General features: G+C 46.3%; 1 protein-coding gene across 1 annotated transcript; it reads right to left on the bottom strand.

The window, feature by feature from the left end:
* Positions 1-21,523: 21,523 nt before the first annotated feature.
* On the bottom strand, positions 21,524-22,995 carry OLIG2 (oligodendrocyte transcription factor 2). Its single transcript, XM_059726440.1, has one exon. The coding sequence runs from the start codon at positions 22,993-22,995 to the stop codon at positions 22,147-22,149; it is 849 nt and encodes a 282-aa protein (XP_059582423.1). The 3' UTR covers positions 21,524-22,146.
* Positions 22,996-25,238: the final 2,243 nt, after the last annotated feature.

Below are 25,238 nucleotides of genomic sequence, written 5' to 3'. Positions count from 1 at the left end.
GTAGAGTCAAAGGTTTTATTTGGTGATATCTTATATTGGACTAACTGTATGGTTGGGAGGGATGCTGGACAATCTTTCAGGAACAAGTTGCCCTTCTTCTGGTTTAGGAAAGAAGTAGACCCAGGCTAGACTAAATAACAGAACCCTTTCCCACAGTGGTTTGTGTTAGAGGTTTTTGATGGTAGAAGGACAAATTGAATCGCTTAAAAAGACATTTTAAAACCCATAGTTTTAAAATTGTTGCTGAAATTCAATTGTGCTCTTTTATAATATTAAATTATATAATATGACTCCCCCTTCACTCCCATTCCCCTCTGCAAAAGGCCAGGGATAAAAGGGGAAAAGAGAAAGAAATTGCAGGAGAGTTTGTCTCTCTGAAGACAACACAAACTTACCATGCTGTCTTCTGAGCTGGAAGAGCATAACTGTAGCCATTAAGTCTAGTACTTTGTTATTACAGGCAAGCACATCATATGATCTCTCTCACAAATGTACTGAGCTCCATCTAAAAAGCATTTAGGCTTTTGTCCCTACCACTCCATTGGAAGGCTGTTCCACATTCTGATCACCCTTACAGTTAGAAAACTTGTTCTAATATCCAGCCTCTTACAGATTCACATCCAGTTTATATATATTTCTTATGGTGCCAATGGTGTCTATCAAGTAAAAAAGTTATTTTTTTTCCATGGGGTTTGTCTTCAGAGCCCCTCTCAGTCTTAGCCTAACCAAGCTACATTCTTTGTGTCTTGTAAGACCGGCTCTCCTTTCCCTGATCATCCTTGACAGAAGGTAGAATGAAAACATTAGAAAAGAGGCAGAAAAAATAGAGGAGGGTAGGAAATTGACTCATTGGAGAAGAGGTAATAATAGGAACCTCACATCTTAAAATATTGCTTTGTCCAGTGGTGCTCACCTCTGGCCCATGGGCCAAATCTAGAAGTCCGTTGACAGCTGTAATTTACCCCTGATTTTCACAAGTGTGCATGAAGTGGGTTCACTATCCATAATTACCTTTGGCAGTCAGTGTATGGGTGTCATGACAGAGGCCATACCTTGTACCAGGTACTTTCTTGTCCCCCAGGACATGCTGTACTTTTTCAACCAGAGGTGAGGATTAGGGCAGTGGTGTGTGAATGTGTGTGTATGCACATGTGCATGCATACTTGTATTCGCATACTTAATAAGCATACATACATGAACATTCAGATTCTACCTGTTAAGCATCTAAATCTATGAATAAATGGCACTGATATGGTTCTAAGTCTCTAAGTTTGAAAAAAGTCCTGAAAAAAAAGTTAGTGCATCTGTTCTTGTAATGCACCATCATCTTAGCCTGAAGCACCTAAGTCACAAAAAGGATAAGAGGAAGCCTATCTGCTTTTTGCCCAATAGTCAAGTGATGAGAACATTGGACCAGAAAGTCAGAGACTTCAGTTGTAAGCCCTACTCAGCCTGAGGGGTTTGAAATTATATCTTTGAGGAAAGTACCTGAACAGCAAGCTCCATCCAGCCAACAGGGCACCACCCATTCTTCTTGTTGAAGCAGGCCTCTGGGCAGGAAGAAAGGCAAGAGTCATGGGACCAGAAGGAAGAGGAAGCCTGACTCTGTAGCCTAATGAAGTGAGGTTTTCCCCTGGGAAGGAGGAAAGCCTGGGTTCATCATGAATGAAGTCTATTCATAATATTTAAGGTATTTAATCATTAATTTAACTGCAACCTATTAATTTAACTGCAAATAAATAACCGTGGATGCCAGGAGCCATGTGTTGGTGACCAGAACAAGCTTAATATAAAGCGTTTAGTAGCAAAAAGGTGGTTGTGAACATTCATAAAAGGAGAGAGGGCTTTTGAATGAGCAGGCTGTTTAAAGTCCATAGCCAATATTTAACAATTCTATTTTTTTCATGTGGATTTTCATTAGCATTCACTTTTCAAGGTACAGTTGTATGAACATGGGGATCATGCAAAGAACATGAATCATTTTTTTGATTATATATCATAATTTCTTTGCTTCCTTCCGTTCTGACTTCCCAAATGGTAAGACAGTTTTACTAAAAATAAAAAGAATAATACCCCTTCTAAAAAAAGGAGGTGTTTTTCTTTTTCCATTATAAACAAGTTTAAAATAGACAATCAAATGCTCACTTTAAGTTCAATATACATTAGAAATAAAAAGTGCATTGATGTGGAAAACAATAGCCAGTCTTTTTTAAAATAGAGTAATCCAGTGTGCTGTGAAATCACACATGCTAGTATATAAAATCGATTTCAAAGAGTTGGCTTTCCTCACAAGAAAAATATTCTTTGAGTCTTTCTTAAGTCAGTAGCCTCTGCCAAATGCTATAGAGGCTTACACTGATACAATGAAAAGGGACAATTTGCTTGGAAGTCTGTGGCTAATTTATAACACAATGCCCGATGTCATGGTCAGTTTTGTTGCAAAAAATTGGCAGTTTAACTCAGAGCCTCAGTCAACCCAAAAAGATGTGAGTGATTCTGGCTGAAGCAGCTTTGCTTCTTGGATGTTCCAAACTGCTAAAACAAGTCCTTTCATAGTGACACATGGCCAAGTGTGTTCAAAGAAATGAGGGGAAAAAACAAAGGTAGCTCTGAAGTCATTTCCCTGCACTGAATCCAGCCATCCGGTTTCCCTCTTTCCCCATTGAATGGACAGAATGCAACAGGAAGAACAGGAATGAAAGAGAACAAACAGGCCGAATGTATTGGCAGGGAGGCTTGAGAGAGAGAGAAGACAGGGGCAGCTAGATGCTCAAATTCTATTCTTTGTTTTTAGAAAGGAATGAATGATTAATTATTGAAATCCAAAAGGTAATAAATGTGGCTAACTGAAGTACTGTGGCCAAGTTCCTAGCGCACCTGCAAAGGCATGAGGCTTTGTAAGTCAAAGTAGCCCTCTCTTTCTGGGGAGCAGACAGCATACAGTGTACACAGAAGGATACTGTTCTAACCTTCACCTGGTTTGCTTTCTGCTGGCTCAAATCCTTCTCAACATGTATAATTTCCACGTCTTCTTTCTTTCTATAGAAAGCAAAACTCCAGTCTTTTGGGAAAGAAATCAAGGACTTCCAGGTGTCTGAGGAAGGTGGGATCAAGCCCTGAAATTAAAGAATGTAATTTCATTAATATATCTACATTAGTTTCCCAAGTCAATATTTTTGTTAATGAAACGGACAAAATAAGCATGGAAAATACAGACAGCAAGTGTGTTCAAGTATGTATCAATATCCTGGCAGAACTGCCCTATAGTTCTTGATTGCATATTGTAACACATTTTTTTTTTTTTTTTGCAGAACTGCTTTTGTTATCAATGGGCTTTCTAATCATAGAGAGGGCTGCTGAACATCCAGTAGAGAGTCACACTTTGAACTGGAGAGATTAGACTTGTAAAGGTTCCCAGGCATTGCTTTGCTCGATACTGCAAGGCTTAAGTAGCTTAGATGATTAGGTTCCATTTTTCAGAAGTGATGTAGACTTGTAAGGCTTGTTCATGGGACAGGCTAGTGCAGAATAAGCATGTCTACCTGCAGAGTTGAGGTGGAATACCTGTTGTGCTTTTACTGCACACCCGAGTTTTTCCTCATTAGCTTCTCAGTGTAGACAAGCCCTGAGGCTCACTGAAAGTCAATGATGTTAAGGCTCTTACATGTCTAATACACTTTTTAAAAATTGGACTTAGCCATCTAAATCAGTCAGGCTTTGCGGCCCTTTAAATATCTTGGCCTTTGTCCCACATGCAATTATTTTAAATGTAGACAACCCACCCCCCCAGAACTGTAGTGGGAATATAATGGTGAGAAAATGGCAGGAATCAGAGGCTGCGTAGCCACACATTTTTAGCTAAAATGGGATTAAAACTTGGTTCCTAGTTTGTTCACCAAGAAGGACTTGACTGAGTTAAAAAAAAGATTAATATACCAAACAGCTAAAATGACCAATGAACAAAAGACACTCTAGAGATTTCCTGATAATTATCCCCCCAAATGCAGTGCAAAGCTTCAATTCCTTTCCCTTAGCTGAATTTTAACCTCTCTCAGAGGTGAGTTGTCCTTATAATCCTTATATGGCACATTTATATTTGAGAAACACTGTTGACAGATTACATACACATCTTCAGTTATATAAATATTGTTTCACTACTTGGATATTATGTACAGTAATTTCAGGAAAACAGGTGCAATAAATAAATACAGCAATAAAATGAACAATCCTGACCATTTTTTTGCAAATATTGTTATATTTTATATAATAGCTATAAAAAATGTTTTAATTAATTATTCATAAATAATCATTTAGAATGCAGCAACACTGTGAGATGATTGATCTCAGTTTCCTTTGATCTTGTGTGAACATATGTACATATATTAATATTATACTACTAATACTATATATGCACATATATGCTGGTATTATATATGCGTACACTATGCTTTATAAATACGGATTATAGGTAAAAAATAGATGTGTTTTATAAGAGGGCCCATTGGGTTTAGCTAACCAGCCTTTTGTAATTTTACTACATCACTCAGTCTCCTGATTTTGCCGTGTGTGTGTGTGTCTGTGTGTGTGTGTGTGTGATGAGAGGGGACTGATTTTTTCCAAAGTGGAATCATGACTCAGCAGCACCAGATGTTATATGTTAATACCAGAATGACATTTGCCAGTGGCAGGAAATTTCTCTCAGAGAAGCTTTTTTGTAGCATCTTAAAGGGTCAGATTTTTACATTGCAGAGAAATGGAAAGCACATTCAACTTCTTCCTCCTTCTATATTTGGTTAGTTTTACCAAAAATGGAAGTCTTTTTGGATAAACTAAACAAAAAGTTATGCAAAAAAGGAGAGTGATCATGGGACTGTCTTTTCTTTCAGAAGGTTGATGTGTATAGCAAACAATGCTGGGGGACAGCGTGGCATAGCACATTACAGAAACCTCACGCTGAATACAGAACAGTTTTGGTATTATAATTAGTAGCCACTGCACATATGAGGCCCAGAATGCTACAATAAAGATGAATTAGCTCTCCCTTGTCATGGAGTGATCTATAGTTCTATACTTTGTTCAGCCAAAGTCATAATTGACAGCCCCGCTACAGAGTGGATTAGTTTTCATAGTGTCCTGCTTGAGCTGGCCTCCATTAGGGGGTATACAGAAAATGTTCATTTTTCATATTCAGTAAACCACTTGCATTTGGTTAGGCATGGCTTTGGCTTTTGGTAACAATATCTCAAGAGTTAGCTTCTGTGTTTGTGCTATGAATCAACATACAAAAAAATAAAACATATTCAGACCCTGACTTTTCCAAAATAAGTGACATCTGAAAAGTTATTTATTCAGGTTATGACTGTACCACATCTGTGGTGAAACCCAGCTCTTCATGTAAAAAGAAATTAAAATGTTGTTTAAAATGTATTAGAGTTCAGTCCTTCATTGTGCCATCACTCACCTGGGTATCTAGAGACTGTGTTATATGTGGCCTGTTACAGCATACATTGATGTTTTAAAGGAAAGGTTCTCTGTACTAGGCCCATAGTCATGTTTATGGTTGGGGGATGAAAAGAAGAGTTACTCCTAGCAGGTGGCCTCAGGTTTTGGATTTTACTCAACGTGTTACTAGCAACAGATTTCCCTCCACAAACTCCAAAATGGAATCAAGACTACAGAGTTTACCTGTCCAAGAGGTATCAACCAAATCTAGGATTTTTGCAGCTCCCATTGTAAAAGTGTATCAGGTTTTTGTGAAGCAGAGGTCCCCATCTGATTTCTTATGCTGAACCTCTAAAATGTGGGTGTCTATGTATGTGGTGGGATCCATTCTGATCCCTAGTTTTAGATAATTGTGACAGAATTTTTGGTAGCATAAAACTCATGAATGAAGCGCATTCAAAATGGTACTGGGTTAAAATGACAAATCGGCTCTTCTAACACAGCATGTGTTTTTCTTTCCTCAAAAACTGATGGCCACAGCAAATCAGTTGAAATGCAAGAAGGGCCTGTCATGCTAGGAGGAAAACCAGGCATCTCCATCATGCTCAAAATTTTTCATCCGGGTTGATAGACTTTTCTGTACTGTTATAGCTAGCAAGGTTTTATTACTGTTTCAACAACCCGGATCTTCAGACTTTTCAAAATCAGACCTGCTATCACAAATCATGCTGTAAACTACTTACTAGCCCAGGGGCGGGCAATTATTTCAGGCAGAGGGCCGCTTACAGAGTTTTGGCAAGCCATCAAGGGCCGCATGACAGGCAGCCAGCGACAGATAAATATTAATTTTTAAAATTTTTTATTATTTTTTACCTCACTGCTGGACTAAGGTTAAATTTATAAGCTATTGAGAGAACTGGGTTTAAAACAGGTGCTGTTTCACAGTGATAGTGTGTATTGCAGCAAGTAGAATAAAATATCCATATTTCTTGAAATGTTGCTCTTTGACCTCTATTAATTGCTGTTTGCAGTTATCTGACTTTCACTTATCCCATACCTAACAACTTTCAACCAGGCCAGTAATCTCTGTGAGATGTCTGTTCACTCTGGAAACACACGGAGTTAAAATGTACTGCATATTTCAGAAATATTTGGTTGCTGAAGATAGATGGATGTCCATTGAAGACAGTCTTTGATGAAGGTTTTGCTTTAGATCTTTCAATATAATGTACAGTATTGTTTTTTAGTGACATAGAATGACTTTTAAATGTCATGGTGTTTTGCTTCTTTTTTAATGGATGCACTGTTACATAGTATCTTACATGTTGACTGTCTTTTGTTTTAAAATATGTACTACATGTATAATGTTCCCATACAGACAAGAAAAAACATCAGCAACAAACAAGATGAAAGAAGAAATAATGTCTTCCAACATGGGCAAAGAAGGAAGAGGCTGCTCTAAATTCCTGGGAGCATCTTCAAACAATATTGTGTCCTTAACTCAAACAATCCATATGTTTTAGTATTATCTAAGGCCCTGATCTGAAAGATTTATGCCTATCCTTAATTTACTAATCTGGGAATAGTACTACCAAAAAAAATGAGACTGCTCACAATTCCTGAAGTCAAGGGTGTGGGTAAGTTTCTGTAGAGTCAGAGTCAAGGTAGAGGCTTATTGGGACAGTTGATAATCTCTTATACAAAGTACAGTGAAAACCTGTCTTTTTAAGATATCTTGAGTGAGAGCATCTGTTTTTATCAAATTCTTGCTTTTCCTTCTTTCTATGAGAAATATATGGAAAAGAAATACTGACAGGGTACAAATGATAGCCAACATAATGAATCCCTCAGAAGGATGTGTTTTGTTCATAAATATAATGTTTTGTTTACTGATTTTCTTTTTTTACAATGTACAACTAACTGAAGAAAAAAAGGAAAGTAACAGTGGGCATTTAGATAATGTTCTAACAGTTTCTGAGTAGTTTTTTTCATTATCAAAACCTCCTTGTGTGCCATTTTTATATAATATTTGAGCTGGAAAGACAAAAAAAGAATATCAGAAATATAGATTCATTTCTGAAGAGCCATTGTGCTACTTTTGGCAGTTGCAGGTGACAACCCTAACAAGTCCCCATGAGCAGATGAGAAGTTTATAGGCTGTTAATAAACTGTAACCAATCAGTGAATGCCTGCTGATTGTGTTCAAGCTGTTTGAGGCCACAGGTCCTTGGGAGAGCTTGCACTTGCTCTGCCTTTATTTCAGTATAGCCGAAACAGAAGCATGTGGCAGACTCTTGATGTTTGTTATAGTGAATAGACATATGTCCCTCACACTAGCATGTAGAATATCTAATTAAGTTACACAAAGATAGCTTATACCCAGGGGCAGTTGCAAACAAGACACTGTCACACTCTTAGGAATACAAACAAAATGAAAATTGGTCTTAATACATTATAATGAATATATTTTAAATACATTAAACTTCATTTACTAGCACACACAAAAAGTCCAAACTGATTTCTTCAAATAACATTTTATATTTCCTTTTTTTGGCAAGCAAATTGGCTTGTATAGTTAGGATTAAAGAGAATTTTGTTAATTAACTACTGAAAAGTTTCCTCTTTAGCCTCAAGAATTGAAATCTTAATTGTTTAATTAGTATGTGGTTTAAGTCATTTTCGCCTAGCCTGGCTCCTATGGCCTTAAGTTCATAATGGTATCTTGGGATTGAAGGATATGTTAATATTGATTGAAAAGCACATTCTCCCTCCCGTTTTCTTGACTAACTTTCTACACTTCTGACAGAGACAACTGCTTTGAATTTGATTGGGTTTGGTGATTGTTTTTTACTTCTGTGAAAACTATTTTGGAGGGATGGAGGGATTATTCTGTTTAACAACACCAGCATCAGAAAAACGGTGCAACCTGTATGAAGACAAAGCCTCAGAGGCAGGAGCCCTTACTCCTCAGGTTGTTTGAGGAGGTCCCCCAAGATTTCACCATGCCATCCTTACAAGGCACATTTCTGACCCTTCAAGGACAGTATATGATAGAGGTGCTCAGTCCCTAGCCCACAGGCTATATCTGGGCCACAGGTCTCCCCAAGGGTCTGGAAATTTGGCAGTGGGGGAGTGGTAGCAGTTAATGCTACCACTGCTTCGCTGCTACCAAATTTCCAAGCCTCACAGGCCAAATGACATAACCCCATCCATGGGATCTGGAGCTGGGGTAGCTGGCGTGATCTGGCAAGCATGGGGGTGGAGGTGCAAGGTGGAGAGCTCAATGTGCTGCATGTGGGGCTGGGGCTAGGGCTGGCATGGTGGACTTGAGCTGGTGGTTGGGGCCAAGGCTTTGGGTCTGATGTGGTGCTTGGGCCTGATCCAGCATGCTCTGGATTGGGCCCACAGACTGTATTTGGCCCACGGACAAACCCAGACCCAGATGGGCCAAAAGGTTGTGCACCACTACTGTATGTCATGGGCACGTAGCTTGCTTCCTCTTCCAGGAGAGTGTCCATCACTTTCATCTTCTCCCTGCCTTCTTCATACACAAACACAGTGAAGCAGTCCTTGAGCTCAGGGTGTCATTTCTGCTTAATTTGGTTTTGTTCAGACCCTCTGTTCAGATGGGTAAGAAACAGCTGCATAAAGCTCCATTCTGTCAACCCTATGCAGGCAACACTTGCATTGACTTCAGTTCTGAAATCACTGGGAGTTCAAGCAATAGGAAAATGTCATGACATAGTGGTAAGAATATCAAAGTCCTGTCTCTTCTAGCATTAGCACAGCTGAAGCATTGTTGAAAAATGCATCCTGATTTCCCCTCTGTAAATGTACCCTAATGATCCAAACCACCTGCCTTGTTTAAGAAAAGACAGGACTGATTTGTAAAGAATTACAAAGCAATTCTATGTGGAGGACCCCGGACACATCTGGGATCTTGGAGGTGTCTGACTCCAGTTTCCAGGCTAACTTAATGCTGTCTGCATTGCCTGTTGTTATTATGGATGCACCTTTTTCAAAAGTGTCCAGTAGGATTTGTGTCTCAGTACCTCATGCCCACCTTCAGACTGACTTTCAAAGAGCATACACATAGCACTTCTGCAAATCAGGTCTCAGGTGTCTCAGCCTGGGCACCACGAAACTGAAGAACACACCACCTGTGAAAGGTTTTGGTTTCAGTGACTTGCTCAGCTCACATAAGAGCTTTATGGTAGAGGCAGGGGTGGAATCCAATTTGCTAGGGCAGTACACATGAGACTGCCCTTTCTCTCTCCTGCAGTCCCCTGTCCTTTATCCTTAGTCTCCTTAATCCTAACTGCACACCTTTCAGCTTCTGAAATAAATGAGATACAGTCCTCCAGGCTGTAGCTCTTTTTAGTACACAACACTGATTCATCCCCAGAACAGATTTATTCTACTTATCTAGTCTACTGAATAAGTCAGGGTTCTGTAGGAAAAAAAATGCTATTATTTAATCATAAAATCATACAAAATATGTACACAAAGGAGACTGAATCAAGGTAGTACAGGCAACAGTCATACTGGCATGCATTAAACATTTTAGGCTTTGATTTTTTTACCTCTGCTCTTGCTATATTTTTAATCAATAATATCTTAATTGAGAAAATGATATAGTACATACTTAATATGAATCTGTGATGGGAAAAGTCTAAACAATCTGTCTCCTTTGCAGCTGCCCTAGACGGGACTCATCTCTTTTATGGGTCCTCTATTCCGTTCAACATCATTTTCCCAGTTATAGTGGCAATGGCCTCCAGAATTGGGAAGTCCTAAGAAGCTTTATTTTGTGCTCTGCCTCTATGAATCACAGCCTTGGGTTGGAGGCAAAAGGTGGTTTCAAGCCATTTTGTACCCTTAGGATTATTGAGCAGCTCAGAGGATCTCTACTTTATGCTACTTTGGGAGGGCTGCCTGGGGGCTGCTCTACAATCCAGAGCAGGTCAAAGAGTTCCTCTTGCCCATGGATTATAGCCACACTGCCTAAGATGCACTGAATGAATTCTCCCCCTTCCTCTGTCCATTCCTGAACAGTGCAGAGGGGCTTCAATCTGTGTGGTGGGGTTGGGTGAGAGAGCAAAAATTCTTCCTCCTCTGTTTCTAGGCTTATCTAAATTGAAATTCAAACAGCAGAATCGAGTAGTTTAATTAGCACCTACATGTATTAAGTCCAGTCCAATGTGCTATTATATGTTTTGCTGTTTTATCCACCTTTGGAATAGCATGCAAAGCATTTTTGTTTCTGTTTTAAGGCAGTCTTTTCAGTTCTGTTTCTCTAAACATGTCAGGCCCAACTTTGCTTAGTTCCATCAGAAAAAGATCCCTGTGGAAGTTAAAGGGGTTTTACTGAGCAGACTGTGGCCCAGGCTTTGTAAATAAATGAAAGGGTGTGATTTCCAAGGAAACAAAGATCTATATCGTACTGAAAATAGATTTTAACAATTGCTTTCTGCATCTGTAAAAATCTCAAACAATCCTGACACTGTGATCAATCTGTAGGCTGGTGATGTCTGGTGACATTGATTGATTTTTTTCCTGCTAATAGGATCAACATAGAGAATATATTAAACTAAAAAGCACGCTTCTGACTTTGAGGAAACACTCTGTGTATTGGGCCTGATCCAACTGTATTGGTTTTGGCAGGGGAATACAATGATTGATGATGGCCAGGGAGCTGAGGGCTGTTTAGAAGAAGAGTTTGATTCCCTTGCCTTAGAGAGCTCTCCATGTGCATGACACTGGTTCCCTGCTGGGATAGGGACAAGCATAAGAAGGGACAATGGAGCAGGGTGGCCCATCCAGATAACCCCTTTTAATGCATATGGTGAGATCTGACCTGCCAGTTCAAGAAGAGAAGGCAAAAGGCTGATGGGAAATTAATTCTCAGGAGTTTGTCAAGACATTTCCAACAAGTGAAGATAAATGGCAGAACAAAACTTCTAAAGATAAACCTAAGAATAGGGATGAATGAAAAAGGGAAACACTACTTTGCATTTACATCCATCTTTGGGGGCAAGGGGTTTGGGACAAACTCCAGGCTATCACAGGATATTGCCATATCTGTGTAATATCTTTGCATTGTTCATAACTCCTGAAAACATACACACATCATCAGGTTCCAGAAAAATGTTTGGGATGAATAGATTCAAATTAATCTCTTTCACTCTTTTCAATCTTTTACTCCAACCAAAGAACTTTGTGTTTACAAAACTTCGGATCCAGTCTTGTTGCCATTGAAGCCAATTGTAAAACTCCTATTGTCTTCAAAAGTGCAATCCCTATAATAAGAGCATTTTTGTTGCATCTTAAATTTTCAGGCTGAACAACTAGTGTGTCGTATATATAATTTGATGAGTATGGAACTGGAATGCCATCCTTCTCTTCATTCCCTTCACCATGTGTGAGGAATTCCTTTAGTAAATCCTATTACAAACCACGAAGTATTTTTAAGAAGTGTTTGTTTTAGGAAATTAATTTTCTTAAATGCTGCAGGTTATTGGAGTACTTGCATGATTAAACAGACATTTGAAAATTGCAAAGACACGTATAGGATGAAACATTCAGAAAGTTTCAGCATTCACAAAGAACTCGATTTCTATCTAGGTATCTAAATAAGCAGCCAGATTTCCACAAAAAAAAGTTTAGACCATTGGGTGCTGAGTTCTTTTGTAATTCTGGAGATGTGTCACCAATGAAAACTATGGGGTACTCTGGAAACCCTGCCCCTCAACTCTGGGTGCTGAGCACAGACACATCTGGCCCTGGGTTCTTTTGAAAACTTGGGTCATGGAGTAGGAACTACTCATGCCAGGGAAAATAAAAGTCTATGAAAGACTCACTTGGGAACTAAGAGTAGTACAGATGTAGTAACAAGCGTCCATAAACCCTCTGGCCTAGTGACAGTATCACAGCTCATTTATCAGAAGACTGTGCCAGTTAGGATGATGTAGGTAAGAGGGGAAAGTCACCACCTACTATGTGAGGAAAGCTGGTTTTGGAGAAAGTCAGTAGTTTTGGAAAAAATTAAAAGGATAAATATCTAATGTCTTTCCTCTGTGGAGACATGAATTCAAATCCTGGCTCTTAGATAATAAGAAAAACTGAATCTCATGGTCTACAATGAAGGGTGCTTTCCCATCCCTTCATTGTAGCACATATTAATTAATCCAGCTCTGATTCCATCTATTGGGTTTCTAAGTGCAATCCTATTCCACACTGCTCAAGTTCCTGAAAAAGCATTAACCCAAAAGGTGGATGGCTGCAGCTACTCACTTCATTTCGAGACTTAGTTTTAAGGCTAAGATGATGACACATTACAAAGAAGACGTTATTAATACTTTTTAGGCCTTCAAGCAGAGTAGGATAAGCTCATGCTTAGATGCTTTAATAAAATGGAACAAGGTCTGGCAGATGATATATAGTGGTCTTATCCTCACACAGATGAAGATCACCTTGATCACTTTGCCTCTCTAATGCCTGCATGATCAAGCTTTTAAAAAAAGGATGAATTAGAAGGCCTTCTCTTCAAGTTCTGTAAGAAATGGGCAAAGTGTACCTGGGAAGGAGGTCTGGTACCTCATTAGGATGTCAGGCTGTCCTTCAGCAGACATTTTGCAATGCTTTTTACCAAAAACTGCATGTGAACCTCATATAAACCATAACATAACATGGCCCAGCAGAGGCCCGGATTTGTCCTAAGCAAAAAGGGCTGCCAAAAGTACTGAAACTTTCAAGATAAGACTGAAATTTTAAAAGCCAAGAGGGTATGGATGCTTCTTCCCACTAAAATTAATAAGTTTATTAAGATTCTAGATCTCCTTAGGAGGCTTTGAAAATCTCATCCCAAATAATTAACCTTGATAATCACTCAGGGAAAAATATAGAGACAGATAAATTATGGTTTGTTTATTGAAAACGTGCAATCAGGTAATAAAGTATATCAATCAATGACAATATCAAGACCTGTGAGTGGATTGCCACGGTCTTAGCATTCAGTTTGATTTTGAGCAGGTAGAAGAGACATGGCAGGCAAACTTCCTAGAGGATTAGGTTTTTTCTCTACACGTGCTTTCACTGGGGGCTTTCACCGTGATGTGCTAATGCACAGTAGAATTAGGCTACTGTGCTTCCAGCATCTTGTCTGTCAATCTTACCCCATATGAACTAGCAGCAAAGAGAACCTGGCACCTTTTTTCATGCCTCACCTAAGTTGTTTCTCTATGATCAGCAGCAAGCTATGCAGATGTAGGGGTGGCATTGTCAGGCCCCGCTTGGGACAGCCCCCTCCCTTTCCCATTGCTAGCAAAAAAAAAAAAAGACGAGGTTTGCCTGACTCATTTGAAACTGGAAACGCTGCATTGGCAGACTGAGTACTTGCAACCATCTGTTGCAGACTGTAATGCGTTAGCACAATAACATCATGCTCTGCCCAGCTATGGGTCTGCATAGAGTGAATGTGGTAGAGGCAAGACAAAAAGGGGTGATGGTAGGGAGAAGGGGAGTGGGGGAGGGAGTGTTTTCATAAGGAAAGCAGAGATCAAGCCAAATGTCCAGCGATCACTGCACATGGAGGGGCTCTTTCCTAGCATGATTTACTATCAGGAAAGGGGCACTAATACACAGTAAACTAAGTCTACTGTGCATTAGCAGATTAGGACAGCTTTTGCCATGATGCACTAATGTGCAGCAGAATTAGTCTACTGCAATTCTAGCTGTATTCACTTGCAGCTCATCGGAGGAGTTTCTCAACTGGTGTTTGCTCCCTTTTCTCCTGCCCCGGCTCATGGAAAAGTGTAGGATCTCCTTGCATGGCTCCATTTTCGCCTTGCCCTCAATGGGCTGGGGCTTTGCCCTGAGTAGGTTGGACAAAGTGAGGACCTGTGGATCTGGGTATCTCCCCAGCCAGGCCCCTTCCTCTGCTCCTGGCTTCTCCCTTGCTGGCACCTCTGGCCTGGCTTCTCTGAACCAGCTGCTGGGCAGGGTTGGCAGCGATGGGCAGGGGGTTACCCCAGAATGCCAGTGCTGAGTGTGGGACCCTGGTACCTGAAGGGTTTCCATGAAACATCAGTTGCCATCAGCTCAGCAATAGCCTGAATCCTGGTCCCCCTTCTTGCTAAGACAGCAGATCGCCAGTGAGCTTTGGAAGTGGAGGAGGAGAGGGCTCCAGTGGAAAAGAAATCAGTGGGAATCCCTCTCTCCCTGCAACACACATATACACACAGCTGGGTTTTTATAAACTCATATTGAAAATTTTACCCCACTGGAAGATCCTACTGCAGGGCAGCCCTCAGCACAAGCTGGCTGGTAGAAAAGAGCTGTTTGAAAGGGGTTTCTACACTGGAGCACATATGTACTATATACTCTGTACTGTGCTCCGATGTGGATGCCTCACATTCATTTACATCGAATTAACACCGGTTGTGTTAAATCTACACAGGTGTACCTCCATGCACTGCCTGCCACTGACAATATATCGCAGGCTGGGTTTGCTTGAAATCAGTTCTCCCTCTGTTGAGTCACTGGAAGGGAATCAATGTATTTATTTCAGGTGGAATCATGGACTCCTAGAGAAGTGGGGCTGGAAGGGAGCTCCAGAGGGCATCTAGTCCAATCCCTGCCTGAGGCAGGGTCAGCTCGTCCAAACTGTCCTGTATCATCTACACTCATCATAACATAAGACTACCCTCAACCCTGACACAAGATAGACCTAACACCCTAACCCGCCACACACAGCTCAAGCTGGGGAACCACAGCAGTCAGCAACCTACTTCCATGAAATGTTGGCAATATACACACAAGAGGTCCCAGGTAGAGGCCATGCCCAACCCCCAGCACAAAGGAAAACACTGCCCGTGCCCCCCCTACCCCACACACACAGTCCGTACCAATCTGACTGCGAGGTAGAATTCTTCCTGACCCCAAACCTGGCGATCAGTCTGTCCCTGAGCAGAGGGGCAAACCCCCCCTAGCTGGGAACCTCTGGCTTTGCTTCCAGCAGGAGCATTGGAAGACCCCAGCCACAGTCTCCAGCCTTGACTGTAGTGCCTATGAGGGAAAGCTTAAATTCCCCCTGACACAAGTGTGCTGAGTTACTTGAGTGGATTGATTCCTTTCATGGATCGTTGATAGATGATAATGTATTTATGCAGGGATAACAGGAATAGATATTCTATCTATCTATCTATCTAAAGATAGATATCCTATATGTTGATATTTATCTAAATATATCTATACATATATCTATATAATAATAACAGTAGTACTAATACTAATACTAATAATACCGGTAGAGGTGCAGAGACAGAGCACACTGTGAGCTGATCGCACATGCTTATGCAGGCCCCCTAGGCCCGAGTGTCAGTGTCTTTGGTGGGCTCCGAGGGCAGCAGCGGGTGGCGGGGCAGGGAGTGCAGCTCCGGCCGCAGTGTGCAGCCCTGCCCTGCACGGGGACGCGCTGCAGCCTGTGGAGAGGGGCCGGCGCGGGCCAGGCTGGCGGCTAGCAGCACAGCAGGGCTCGGGGCCCGGGAGGGCGGCGGCGGGAAGCCGAGGTCTGAGGCAGGGGCTCAGTCCGCCCCAGGAGACGTGGGCTGCACCCCCCCCCTCCCAGGGCAGCACAGAGTGGGGGACTGGGCTCGGGGGGGGCGCCCAGGGTGACCCGGTCAGTGCATCCTCCTGTCCCTCTGAGGCAGGACCAGCCCAGCCGCCTCCAGCCCCTTGGCTTTTCCTCCCGCCAGTGGGCTGAGTGGGGCTCGGTGCCCGGCTGCAGTGGGCGGAGGAGCCCGCCTTGGCCGCAGGCAGGCGCGGCGCGGGGGGGCTGAGCGCCTGGCCCCTGGGGGCTGCTGAAGGCAGCGCGGAGCCTTTGGGCGGACACCCGGCTCAGCGCGGGGCGACACACGTGGCGTTTGCGTCGGTTCGGGCTGATCCTGGGATAACCCGCCGAGCGCTGGAGAAGGGCTGTTGTCCCTTGCTAGGGGCTGAAGGCGGCGATGGAAAGCAATGGGGGGCGGATACTGCCCGGCTGGAGGCTGGATCGGGGGGAGGAGGCAGAGGGGAAAGGACGTGGCAGCCCCCCTTCTCCAAGCCGCTGCTCCCTCTGCTTCACAGCCGGGAGAAACTTCTTCCTGTGCAAGCGCTAGTTCTTCATAGCCAGTGCCCCCATCCCTGCCCGGGGCGCTTGAGGCCGCATTCACCTTCCTTGATGGCTTTAGAGAGGAAGGAAAGGGGAGAGGGGAGAGCCCGGGCTCAGGCTGGTGGCAGTGGCCCTGGGGAAACACGAGCGGTGAAGACCCTGGGGCAGGGGCCTCGGCGCCTGCACGGATATCCTGGACCCCCAGCGCCTTTGCAGCTGGGAGAGGGACTCCTCCGCTCCCAGCCATTGCCCAGAGAGGGCTTCCGGTTCTTCGCAGGAGAAAAAACCCTGCACTTCGGTGGTATTTCTATGAGGGGGGGAAGGGGGGAATTAGGATTAGGGACTGGAAGGTTGCTCCAGAAGGCATCTAGTCCAACCCCCGCCTGAGGCAGGGTCAGCCCTAGCCAAACTGTCCTGTATCACCCATCATCTGTACTTGACATAACAGAAGACTACCCTCAGCCCTAACACAAGGCAGACCTAACAACACCCCAACCTGGCACAGGTAAAGCAGAGGAACCACAGCATCCAGCGCCCTGCCTCTATTAAATATTGACCGTAGATGGTCGAGGCCCCAGGTAGAGGCCATGCCAACTCCAGTGTGCAGTGTCCACCTGACAATATCTTGCCCACGGCATTGATTCTTTTTTAATGGAAACCTTATAGAAAAGGAATTGACAGATATAACTCATAATACATTCTGGAGGGGCTGACTGGCCGAAATGATGCCTCCCCCTTGTTGGATCCTGATAGACCGCTGAGGGACAAGTAGATAGGAAGAATCAAATCAGTGTCTACCTTTGCATATTGGGTCTGTCCTTTGGGACCTCTAAGCCATCACCGTACTCTCACTCAGCTGTTTTTCTGTCTTACAAAAGCACGGGTTAATCAAAATATTCCCTCGCCCAGACACGGAGGAGAGGGATGGGAGCGTGGGAGGGGGGGAGGTTAGATATATATCACACGATTAACCACGGGGCAAGCTGGGGAAAGAGCGGCCCGGCCTCAGGGCCAGCCAGTGCTAAGTGTGGCACCCTTAACTGAGAGAGCTAGTTAGCCATGTTAGGCAGGCGGAAAGGGTAGAACTGCACCCGGCAGGATATCTTGAATCAGAGATCCTATTCAATTAGTCTGTAAGGTGCACGCCTTACCCCGTCTCCTACCCTTCAGGGAGAATCTGGAGGGAGCCAACCTAGGAAAGACTTGGGGTCCTTGCAGTGACTTTATTATACCTCGCTCTCCTCTGCAGCCTCGAGATGCCATCACCGGACTTGGTCGAGATCACCGAGGTGTCATCACCAGCCGGTCCTCAGCCCAGCGGGTCCTCAGACTGCTGGATCTTGGGTCCTGGGGACCCGGCTGGGCTGTCAGTTTGCTGCCCCCTCCTCTGCTCCACCTGTTAGAGAGACCCCCGCCCCCCGGGTTGAAGCCTGGTTACAGCCAACAGGTCTAGTGGCCGCGATCTCTGCAGAATCCCGTCATCTCTCAGGCTGCTAGCACATCATTGCCTTTAATGGAGACAAAGACCAGCTCCTAATGACCCCCCTCCCCCCCGCGCCCGCCAGCTCTCCCCAGATCCTGCCCTTCCCGCGGTATCCCTATCTCGCAGCTGAATTGGGCAAGCAGGTCTGAGCCTTGCCCCTTCCTGCAGATGGGCGAGACCGGCCAAGAGGTGTCCCCTGAGCACGAGCTAGGCTTGCGATCAGGCTGCCGGGATCGATGCAAGCCGCATCATGGGTTAATTCAGGGCTCTGACCTGGTCTCAAGTTGCAGCCAGGAGGTTTTAGGTTGGATACTAGGAAAAACTTTCTCTCGGTGGTGAAGCACTGGAACAGGTTACCCAGAGAGGTGGTGGGGTCTCCATCCTTGGCGGTTTTCAAGGCCCGGGTAGACAAAGCCCTGGCTGGGCTGATCTAGTTGGGGATGGTTCTGCAGTGAGCAGGGGGTTGCACTAGATGACCCCCTGGAGTCCCTTCCAACCCTAACTGTCTATGATTTCTATGACCTGGAGGCACTGGGGACCTGCCCGTGTCCCTCGCGGGAGCCGGGGCAGTGGAAGAGGCGCAGCGTGCCCGTCCCCCTGCCTCTAACGGGACAGCTGCAAAATGCGGCTTGTTATGGGGGGCACACTTTCCACGATCGCCTATTACAACCTCCGGATAACCCTGCTGTCATGTTTTCTCGCCTCCTGGAAGTGACGGCTGTGAACCTGTGCGGGAAGGGGCCCGATCCCGCACTGCTCCCTGGACACAAACTGCAGGGAGGGAGGTAGAGAGGATCCAGGGCTTGGGGAGGATGAGGGAAGTCCTGTGGCAAGACACCGTCAAGTGTCCCTGAAGGACAACGTGGCTGCTCTGGGCAGAGAGAATGGGCCTGGCTGCTTTCAAAGGCTGGGGAGGAGGCAACTGTAAAACTCCTGGGTGCAGCCAGCAGTGACCCTGGGGCAGGTCGTTGCTCTGATGCCTCGCCGTGCCCAGGTGCCAGGAGAGGAAAGGGGACCCTTTGGCCTCTTGCTATATCCTGCTAAATCTCGGGCTCTGCAACGCGGCAGTGCTACTGGTAGCCGGGCAGATGCTGATGGCTAATTCCAGATGTTAGTAGCATCAGCCCGGAGAGATACACCTTCAAATTTGGATGCACTGGCGTGTCGGCACCTTCAAAAGCGCCCGGAGCTGCTGCCCTGGCCATCCTGGGACAAGCACTCGCCTTTTGGGGGCGGATCCAACCAGCTTCGCCCCGATGCGGGAGGTTTCCCACGGAGGATGCCAGCAGTGGCTTGGGGGTGCAAGCCTGGCCCCCGCGGCCGGCTGTGAAAGGCCACAGCCCCGTGCCCGTTTCCTGCAGCAGGCAGGGGGGCGGCGCAGGGGTGGCCTGGGGCTCCGCGGCGGGGCACACCGAGATTGCCCCTTTTCCAAGGGCCCCGCCGGGAGGTGCGGGCAGTCGCTGCTCAGATCAGCTTTACCAGTGAGATGCTTAAAGACAAGGCCAGAGACGGGCTCGCAGAGGGGGCCTCCTGAGATCCCCCCATCTCTTCCCTTCTGGGGGCCCAAGCCGCCCATCAAGCCCGGCGGAGCGAAATGAACCCTGCGATCCCGATCCCTGGCAAACACAGCCACGCGCTTCTCAGCTGGCCCCGCGGGCGGCCTGCCTGCCAGTCCCAGGGCAGAGGGATAACGGGGTTGGCAGGGGCTGGGTGCCCCCTTGCCGGGGGGTGGGCCGATCCCCTTGCTCAGCAGAAGCACGCGGGGCACGGGGCTGTCGGGATCGGGCCCTTCAGGGGCAAGGGGGGACAGGGACCGCCGAGGCGTCTCCACGCCGCCCGGCTGCTGCGAGCCCCCCGGCGGGGAAGGGGGGCTCGCAGATCCCGATGCTGCGCCCACGGGATGGTCCTGGGGTCCTGCGCCCCCCTCCACTGCCTTCAAAACGGAGTTGAATGCGATGGGCAGGGAACGAGAAGAGACGGGAGCAGTCTTGGCAGCGCCGCCCGGTAGTCCCAAGGGGCAACAGAGATGAACTCCCCTGTGCCCTGGTGCACCGGGGGGGGGGGCAGATCCCGGAGCAAGCAGTGAGGGGCCACTCTGCAGAGCCCCAAACCCAGCACCGCCCCCCCACCATCAGCACCCTGGTTCTCCCACCTCCCCCCACCCAGCTCAATATTTCCTCCCCCCCCCCAGAGACCTCCCTCTATCTCTGCTCTCCGCTGGCTTGCTTAGGGGACCCGCAAACCTTTGCATCTTGGCTATTTCGATGTCTCCCATAAATATCAAACGGGAAAGCGACATCAGGCCGAGGTGGGGAAGCCCTCGAACCAAAAACAAAAGCAACTCCCCCCCCAAACAAACAAAAAAAAACAACCGAAGAGAGAGAGAAGCGGCCAAGTGATCCCCTCCGCCTGCCCCGACCCCCTTCCTCATCCATCTCCCCCGCAGCTTCGCAAACTGCTGACCCGAGAAGCCGCCCCCACACGTCTTGCCCTTCTCCCACCGTCAAGGCTGCCCAGAGCACAAAGGGAGGGGAAAGCCGGCTTACTTAAAACGTCTTATTTATTTTACGTCTTTAAAAATCTCACCAGTGGATCGATCACTCGTGTGGTGGTTTCTTTTTTTTTTTTTCCTCTTTTTTTTTTTTTGCAACCAAACAAGTAATAAATATTATTTAGCGACTTTTTGTTCGTTTTTCTTCTTTACAAAAATAAACCGATGATAAAATCTCTGCGAGAGGGGCAGCGAGAAGACCAAAAACAAAAAACAAAAACACAAAACAAAACAAAACAAAAAGAAAGAAAGAAAGAAAGAAAGGTGTTATTCCAGGAGCCGAGCCCGACCTCTCAGTATTGCAACACAGGCAGCAGCGGCGGGAGAGCACGGGCTCTGCAACTTTGTTAGAGGGGGTGGAAAAAGGTGGGGAGGGGAAGTGTGTTGCGGTGGAAGGAAGGAATAACACTCAAAATCAAACTGAGGGGAAACCCTTGCCCTTTGACCAGCTTTACAGTACAAGTGCACACATAGGGAGAGAAAAAATCTCCAGCCAAACGGACTGGCACCAGCGCCCGGCAGAGTATTACAAGCCTCCCAAGCAAAACAAGCTCTTCTCAAAACTTTACGGGCTGCACGTTCACCAACATCACCCCCCAACCAAAAAAACAAAACAAAAAACCTTAAGTTTGGCAAAGCCTGGGGGTTGCACTAAAATGACCTCCCATGCAACCTTCACTTGCTGCTTGGACTAGGTGAGCTCGAGGGCCCTTCCCGCATTGCTTCTCCAGGGCAAATGTGCCGGCAAGCTTGTGCTGGGAGGTGCTGTGGCTGGGGACGGCTGTTGGGAACCCCTTTCCACCCCACCTAGCAGAAAATGTCTGTCAACCCCCCCCCCCACCCCCAACAAACAAAAAAGCAAAAACCGGGAAAAGCCCCCTTACCCCTCCCCAAAAAAACCCCTCCCCCAAATAAAGCTTGCTAAGAAAAATGTTTCCAACTATTTAAGTTGGTCTAATAAAAGATATCAGATTCACCCAAAGAACCTTCTCCCCAAAATAAGACACAAAGGACTCGATGCCCTCTGGAGCTCCCTCTCTCCCAGCCCGGCTTCTCCAGGATCCCGTAGGATTGGATGTCTGCAGGACACGTTGGGACTGGAGACGCTAGGCTTTCTCTAGGACAGCGCTTCCCAAACTTGTCCTCAGCACGGCCCCATTTCCCCAGCAGGTCCCCCACCCCCGCGGCCCCATCGCGGGTCGGGCCGCCCAGTCGGGGACCCGCTGCTCCACGTGCCCCGAGCCGTCTGCAGCGCCGGTGCCTCGGTCCGAGCAGCGCCTAGAAGTAGCCGAGTTAAAAAAATAAAAAGGAGAGATGCACATGGATTTATTTCAACCCTCCCTCCCGCCCCTTCAAAAGAAAACGCCGGCGGCTTGCCACGGCAGGTGGGAGCAGAGCCCAGGGAAGGAGCCAGGTGCTGGAGGGAGGGGGAGCCGTGCCGGCCCCCGCGCTCAGTCCGCGGGCGGCGCGGGCTCCGAGGTGCCCCGCCGGGGGCTGAGTCCCGCCGCCCGCCGAGGGGGCTCATTTGGTGTCGCCGGTGAGTCTGGGCAGGCTGGCGGCGCTCATGCCGGAGACGTGGTGGTGCGGCGGCGCGGGCACCTGGCACATGCTGCAGGGGCACGGCATGCCCGCCCAGTGCTGGAAGCCGCCGCCCAGCGGGGCCGAGGCGGCGGCAGCGGCCGAGGGCGACTTGAGCAGGCCGTGCGGGGGCCGCATGCCGGGCAGCGCGGCGCCGGAGGCGGCGGGCGGCAGCAGCGCGTGGTGCACGGGGTGCGGCGCGGGGTGGGCCGGCAGCGGCGCGGCGTGGGCGGCCACGCCGGCGGGGCAGGCGGCGGGGTGGAAGCCGGCGTGGTGCCCGCCGTAGATCTCGCTGACCAGGCGCTTCATCTCCTCCAGCGAGTTGGTGAGCATGAGGATGTAGTTGCGCGCCAGCAGCAGCGTGGCGATCTTGGACAGCTTGCGCACCGACGGCCCGTGCGCGTAGGGCATCACCTCGCGCAGCCCGTCCATGGCGATGTTGAGGTCGTGCATCCGCTTGCGCTCGCGGCTGTTGATCTTGAGGCGCAGCTGCTGCAGCTCCGGCTCCGTCATCTGCTTCTTGTCCTTCTTGCAGCCCGGAGGCGAGGCGGACGACGAGGACGAGGCCGAGGATGCCTTGAAGGCCAGCTTGTCCGCCGCCGCCACCACCACCACGCCCGCCGCGCTCATGGCGCTGCGCAGCTCGGCGCTCAGCTCGGCCGCCGACTCGCCGGGCGTGGAGCTGGACACGGCGGCGCCCCCCGAGCCCGCCTTGCCGCGGCCCGGCACGAACAGCTCGTCGGGCTCTGGCGAGGACGCGCGGCTGGAGCCCAGGCTGGCGTCCGAGTCCATGGCCCCGCCCCGCGGGCAGCCCCGCACCGCTCCCAGCGCGCGGCTCCCGGCCCTGCGGCCGCCCCGCCGGCGCCGCGCGCTTATATGGGGCCGGAACAATGTGCCCGGCCCGCAGCCGCGGCTGCGCCAATGAGCGCGGGCGGCCGCGGGGCCGGGACGCTGATGTCACTCGCGCGGCCCCTCGCAGCTGGCGGGGCGCTGCCTCCGCCCGGGCCCGGGCCGGGGCCGCCACACGCACGGGGGCGGCGGGAGGCCCGGCCATCCTGCGCCCCGACAGCGCGCCACTTCTTGCGGGCCCCGGGGGGAGGGGGCCTGACAGGGCCGGGGAAAAGTTACGTCGCGCCCGGCCCCCGCAGCTCTGTGCGGGCGCCCGGCCGGACCCGACCGGAGGGAGCAGATGGGAAGCCCGGCCGGCCCGGGAGGCGCTTGTGCCGCCAGTGGTCTAGCCGTGGCCTGGGGCTGGTCGCCTTCGTCTATGCACACCATGCGCTTGCATGCAGTGTGATATGCGCGTACAGACTTCGTAGCCATCATATGGGTATGGATATGCACACGTACATACATACATACATAACATAACATAACATAACATTTATATGTTATAAATATATATGTATGTATGTATACAGGGGTGTAGGGTGTAGCTGTGTTGGTCTAAGGACATAGGCAGACAAGATTCACCCAAACAACTTTGTCTGCCTGTATATATGCCTGGCATTACACACACACACACACACACACACACACACACACACACATGTATAGATATGTGAGTGTGTGTATAGAAACAAAGACCAGCTGCTTTAACATACATACATACATATATGAGTGTGTAAAGCCAAGGGCAGCACCATACATCCATACATACATATATGCATCTATACATACATAGGTACATACCACATATATATATATATATATATATATATACATATATATATATACACACATATATTATATACCTCACGTGTATACCATTGATTATTGTTCTGTATTGATTGCTTATTATCTAGTCTTTAATTTATCTGGTTACATGATACCATTTAGCTATTGCCTATTTATTATCTATTATATAATAGACATATTATATGTATTATATGATAATTGATAAGCTATTGATAAGCTACTATATGATCATTGATAAAACTATTGGTTATTATCTCTTATATGATTCACGTGTTTCTATCTATTCATAGCTTATTATTCTCTATTTGAGAATGTATCTATTTCTTAGTATCTTTTGATTGCTTATTATTACCCACTACATCGTTTAATGGTTATTATCTGTTCATTGCTTCTGAGCTAGTCTATAATTTATTGCGAATGATTAATTTATTGCTTATTCTTGTCTATTATATCATGTATCTATTTATGCCTATCTCTTCGTTGCTTATTATGACCTGTTACATCATTTTATGTATTTATTATTTCATCATTGCTGATTATTATCTATTATATACTTCATTTATTATTAACTCGTGATGCCTTATTATTATCCACTATATACTTCGTTTATTATTATCCCTTGATTGCTCGTTTTCTAGGATATAATAATTTAGAATGATCTATTTATTGCTTATTCATACCTATTGTATAATGTATCTTTATTGCTATCTCTTCATTACTTATTAGGACCTATTGTATCATTTTACCTTTTCATTATCTCTTCATTGCTTATTGCGATCTATTATATCAGTCATTTATTATCTCTGGACGGGCATTATGTAATTCATTTATTATTCACTCTTGATTGCTTATGATCGATTACATAATTATGTCTAATGATCTATTTACTGCTTATTATTAGCCATGATATAATGTATCTATTTACTGCTGTCTATTCATTGTTTATTAGGATCGATTATATTATTTTTATCGATCTACTGTTATCTATTACTTATTATGCTCTATTATACCACGTTTATCTATCTACTATCTATTCATTGCTTCTTAGGATCTACGATATCATTTTATCTATCTACGGTCTATTAATTGCTTATGATCTATTATGTTATTTTCTCTACTCTTCTCTGACCTATTCTGATCTATGTTAGGTATCTACTTATTATCCATTCATTGCTTATTATAATCTATCTATCTATCTATCTATCTATCTATCTATCTATCTATCTATCTATCTACTCATTGCTTATGATCGAATATATTATTTGATTTATCTACTCTTCTTTATGACCTATTCTGGTCTCTTACATTAGGCATCTATTTGTTATTATCTATTCATT

Source organism: Alligator mississippiensis, chromosome 1 (assembly GCF_030867095.1).
Source record: "Alligator mississippiensis isolate rAllMis1 chromosome 1, rAllMis1, whole genome shotgun sequence".
NCBI lineage: Eukaryota > Metazoa > Chordata > Crocodylia > Alligatoridae > Alligator > Alligator mississippiensis.
Note: the sequence above shows the minus strand (reverse complement) of the source record. Positions and strands in the feature narration are given on the sequence as shown.